The following is a 5,078-nucleotide window of genomic DNA, read 5'->3' as shown; positions in this document are numbered from 1 at the left end:
AGTAGAGAGAGAGAGAGAGGAGTTAGAGAGAGAGAGAGAGAGAGAGAGAGGAGTTAGAGATGATGATATTAAAAGTTTTTGAATGATGATAGGTTTAAAATGGTCAGAAATAATGAGAACTAAATAAAAAAACATCAATGACAAATACTTAATAAAGCAGTCAACAAAGGTCATCACTTACAATTTCCCAATTTATATACCTTTCATAAATAACGTAAAAATAAATTATAAAAACCTTATAAAAACCTTATAAAAACTGTATAAACCCTTTTAAAAACCTTTTAAAAACCTTATAAAACTTATAAAAACGATTTAAAACTATTTAAAACATTTTAAAATATTTGTATCGAATCTCTTAGTAGTAGTTATTATATAGAAGTACCTTATAAAGTATATAAAATTTTATAATTTTTTATATTCAAAAAGGGGTATTTTTGAAAATAGATAGATAAAGGGGGTATTTTTAAAAAATAGTACATCAAAAGGGGTATTTCTCAAAAATTCTCATAAAAAATCAACGAAACAAAATTATAAACCTCCCGCGCGGAGCGCGGGTCAACTGCTAGTAATTCATAAAACATAAAAAAGTTTTCACTTAAAACTTTTAATTTTGAATTAGGTTTTGTCAAAACAAATTCAGAATACCTAAATCTCTAATGCAATTTTTTCCCTTTTTTCCTTTTTATAATTTCAAAATTAAACTTTTTTTCCATACTTAAATTTAAACTAATTAACTAGGTAAACAAATCGTTGTGATTCTAACTTTGATTTCTGGTTTGTTTGTTTATTTTCTCTCTTTCTTCCCTCACAGGCTCGTAGAAATCGATTTTCTTATACTCTCATTCAATCATACTTATTTTCTTACATATTGTATGATTTTACACACATACTTATAGCAAGATTTCCACTTTTATATACTTGTGTACTTACACACTCAAAAACACTAGATTAACTACCCATTTTAGCATACTCATCAATAGTTGTATTCTAAGTTTACAAGCCGTAAGGCTAAACAATCTAGCTTAGATTCTATTCTAACAACTCTCACCAACTCCATTACTATTTAGCTTAACTTAGGTGTTGATTAATTTTTCCACGATCACTCGTCTAGCGGTTTTTAGCAGACAGTTGCAGTTGTTAACGGTTGGGACCAATCATAGAAACCGCTTCTAACTTAAACATAACACAGTTACTCCTACTATTGGGCTTTAACTAAACTAACAAGGAGAAATTTCTTCTGTATGGACCTTTAACCTCTCACACACACCCAACAGACCCATAACACATTACATATCGTTCTTGACTTTTCTGTTGACTTCTACTCTTTCACGATCCTACTTGTTCTTCGTTTAGATTCTAAGTCTTGATGCAAGTATACAACAGTTGATTCCTCCTCTTCCTTTTTGTTCCTTGCTGATGGATGTTGCTTCTATGACCCAAATAATTCTTATATATGAATTTTTAGTTTGACAAAAGTATATATCTATATATATAAAGTTAGTTTTTTCTCTCTTCTCATGATGCCACCTAAGCATCCACCTAAACCACATTTTTGTTTAAACATTAAAATAAATTTAAAACATTCATTTAGTGCATATTTATGTTACTTATTTAATTAATAGAAAGTTTATATAAATAAAAATAAATTATGTAAAAAAATGAAATGTTAAAATAAGAAAAACAATACTTTAATTTTTTCATTAGTGGTAATAATATAATTTAACTTTCATTTTAAATTGATCATAATTTAATATTTTAAATATGTTACTGAGTTTTGAGATGGAAGTAAAATTTAAATTTATGGTAGACTAAAACAACATTTATGTAATTGTATATATAAAATTATAAAGAGGAAAAATAAAATGAAAGTGAAATATTAGTTTATAACATGATCAAAAAGAAAAAAATGATATTTCATAAATTGGATCAAATTTCATAAATTGAATCAAATGCTTTTAATCCAAATTTGAGTATTGAAAGATAATAGTTAAAGAGAAAATAATTATAATATTTTTGAAAATCAATTAAAAATAATAATAAAATACTATAATATGAATAAAAAATTAACGAAACAAAATTATAAACCTCCCGCGACTGCTAGTATATAATAACTTGACCAAAATGAAAGGAAGATTCAAATAGATTGAAATTATTTAGTTACTTAGAACTTAGAAGAGACGAAAGGTCAAAAAGAATGACCTAAACTGGAGAGACTAAAGTGGATCAAAAAGACACGTAAGTGTCTCTTAAAGAACCAATCTGTAATACTATTTTGTTTCGTCCTTCACAAAACTCCAACCTCTTCACATGTTCGAACACATGAACACGACAACTTCTCTTCTGCCACTTTCTTTTTTTCCCCTTTCGCAGCGAAAGAAAACAAAATACAAATCGTAGCAAAATCATTCTTGTTCGAAAATTCAATACACGGCCATCACAACTATTCCTTCTATGCCTATAGAAAGAAAAAAAAAGTTTTTTTCATACATCATCTAAATTAGACTCTAAATGGTAACCTTATCGCACTACAAAACCGCACCACAACAATGTTATAACAGTTCCAAAATATCTGCATATACATATATATTTATGTATGTTTGTTACTATTTAAATCGCACCGCACTTCTCTTACAGTAAAAAATGCAGTTACCATTCAGAACGTATATTCATAACTCAAATATATATATATACTATCGTATCTAAAAATAACTATCATTATTTCAGGAATAATATGAAGAAAACACAAATATATATTACTATTGTATTTAAAAATTAAGTGCTGGACTACGCTTATAAACCGCTTTTTTGAACATTGATATTTATACATCCAATCTATTACATCGTGTTTAAAAATAACTTACAAGATGTTCAAAACTATTTAGCTCTAACTATCATTAATTCATGAATAATATGAAGAAACGAAAATTATGGATTTTCTATGTATTTATATTCTATTTCTAATCGAAGATTTCTATTTTAGGTGAAAGAAGAGATGCTATTTGCATTGATAAAATTGACAAGAGTCCATACGTAACATAGTTTTGAGTATCTATCTATCATTTGCATATCTTAAGTCAAAAAGTGTCATCAAAGTCACTCTTTCTAATTAGTGCGTTTATGAATTATTGGTACAATCTTTGATGTTGTTTAATGAATGACTACGTAAACTTTTCTCATAAACAATAATAGAGAAAGAAGTTAAAATAAGAAAAAAGTTGAAAACGAAACCACTTTGTAATGTATAGTCAAATTAAACAATGGTCAAACACGACAACTTTGGTCCCCAAATCTTTCTAATCCTTTGACCATTTCACATGTCCCATCTTCTTCTTTAACCTTACTTTTCAATTCGACCCCAAAACTTTTCCTAATTTGACATCAATAACATAACTCTTCAAAATTGCAAGTAGCCATTCAAGTAGCATGGTAATAATATATCACAATTTTATAAACTAAAAATTTGATAATCTTCCACCAAAAGCTTTCTTTGATTACATGATTTTCATAGTTTCTGTCGTTTGATTCATTTAAACAAGAAGAGTAGTACTAATGAAAGGATCTAAAATTCATAAGCCTTAATATATAAAGATTTTTCTTTTGTTTTTTTTAAGACGATTCCAAAATAAGATCAGCTACAGCTGCTCCGGCGAGATCAGCGGCGGAGAGTGAATGATTGTGATCTCCTTCGTAAGTAACGATTAACATTGACGAATCATCAGCTGCTCTCTCAACATGTTTACGTGCTGGACAACCTCTTACGCTACTGCACTTATAGTATCCTCTGTTTTTCCATAAAATCAAGAAACAGAGCAATCAAAATCAAGAAACAGAGCATATACAAATCAAGAAACAGAGCAATCAAATCAAGAAACAGAGCACATACAAATCAAGAAACAGAGCACATACAAAAAATTTGTGAATTTACCTTGGATGAGGAGATCCTTTAATTGGTTTTTGTCCGTATTTTCTCCATGAGTAATCATCTGGAGGAACATCGGACATTTTAGCACTTATCGCCGGAACCCTAATCACTCTCTTCTGTTTTATCTTTCTGTAAAAACAGAGGAAATAAAAAAAAAACATATTTTTAGATCGAATCTGATACTAAATCTACGAACTTGATTTGTTGGGTCGAATCTAAATACCAAATCTTGTATTAAAAAATATTACCTTTTCTTGGAGCAATGACAACGACCGGAGGAAGTGGCAGAAGCGCATTTTCCGGCGAGGAGGTTCTCGGAATTACATTTTCTCTTCGTTGGTTTTGAGAAAGAAGAAACAGTCGTGGAGAGGCTTTGAGTTTGAGTCATCGTCGTCCTAAACGGCGCCGTTTCAGAGGGACGATGATGATTGTGTTGGTGGTCTGATTCCGTTGTCACAGATGATGAGAGAGATGAGAAGTCAATCGTTTTGAACGATGAAGAAAACGAACCTTTACGGATCATCTGCGGCGCCGGAGGAGGAAGAGAATGGAACGGTGCCGTTTTAGGTTCTTCTTGAATCATAACCGGAGAAATCACCTGAGCCGGAGCACGTCTAAACCGGGCATGACCGGTTCGAGTTCGATCTAGAAGAGATATGACTCTTTTAAACTTGGAAACCGCCGCGTCCGCCGTCGTGTTACGAGCTGATTCAAGATCGGCTGCGGCGGAGGCGGAGGCAGAGGCGGAAGAAGAAGACGGTTGGTCGGAGTTAAAGCTGTCACGAGACATTAAACCAATGAAATTTTCGATGCTTTTGAGTCCTGAAGCTGCTGCTTCTTGAACGGCGAAGCTATCAGCCCCAACGCCGGAGATGTAATTCCGAGTCATGAGCTCCACCGCCATATACTCTCTCTCTCTCTCTTAAGAAGCAGAAGAAGAAGAAGAGAGAAGAGAGTTTGTGTGGACTTTTTGGGATTTGAGTTGTATTGAAGTGTTTGAGGTGTATATTTGTATGGTAGGTGACTGACTAATGTGTCACGTTAGACTTTTCTTTTAAGTTCATTTATAGTCTCTTTTCTAAACTGTTCAATTGTATTGTTGTAATAAAGAGTCAATTTTACTATTTTTGTTCGACTCGAAAAGTCAAATTATGTG

At 31.4% G+C, this 5,078-nt stretch overlaps 2 protein-coding genes across 2 annotated transcripts; both read right to left on the bottom strand.

Annotated features, from left to right (window-relative positions):
• Positions 1–3,245: 3,245 nt before the first annotated feature.
• On the bottom strand, positions 3,246–3,506 carry LOC111830930. Its single transcript, XM_023783788.1, is given in 3 exon segments — positions 3,246–3,291; positions 3,293–3,367; positions 3,496–3,506. Coding segments are annotated over 3 exon segments (132 nt in total).
• LOC17888354 (probable WRKY transcription factor 15) lies at positions 3,444–4,921 on the bottom strand. The gene is made up of 3 exons (XM_006294563.2): positions 4,171–4,921; positions 3,926–4,051; positions 3,444–3,781 (listed from the first exon to the last, which is right to left on the bottom strand). Exons 1-3 carry the CDS (start codon positions 4,824–4,826, stop codon positions 3,607–3,609), a joined length of 957 nt encoding a protein of 318 aa, XP_006294625.1. The 5' UTR covers positions 4,827–4,921; the 3' UTR covers positions 3,444–3,606.
• Positions 4,922–5,078: the final 157 nt, after the last annotated feature.

The sequence above is a fragment of the Capsella rubella genome, unplaced genomic scaffold, assembly GCF_000375325.1.
Source record: "Capsella rubella cultivar Monte Gargano unplaced genomic scaffold, Caprub1_0 scaffold_4, whole genome shotgun sequence".
Taxonomy (NCBI): Eukaryota; Viridiplantae; Streptophyta; class Magnoliopsida; order Brassicales; family Brassicaceae; genus Capsella; species Capsella rubella.
The sequence above is the reverse complement of the archived record's forward strand: the minus strand, read 5'-3'. Positions and strand labels throughout refer to the sequence as shown.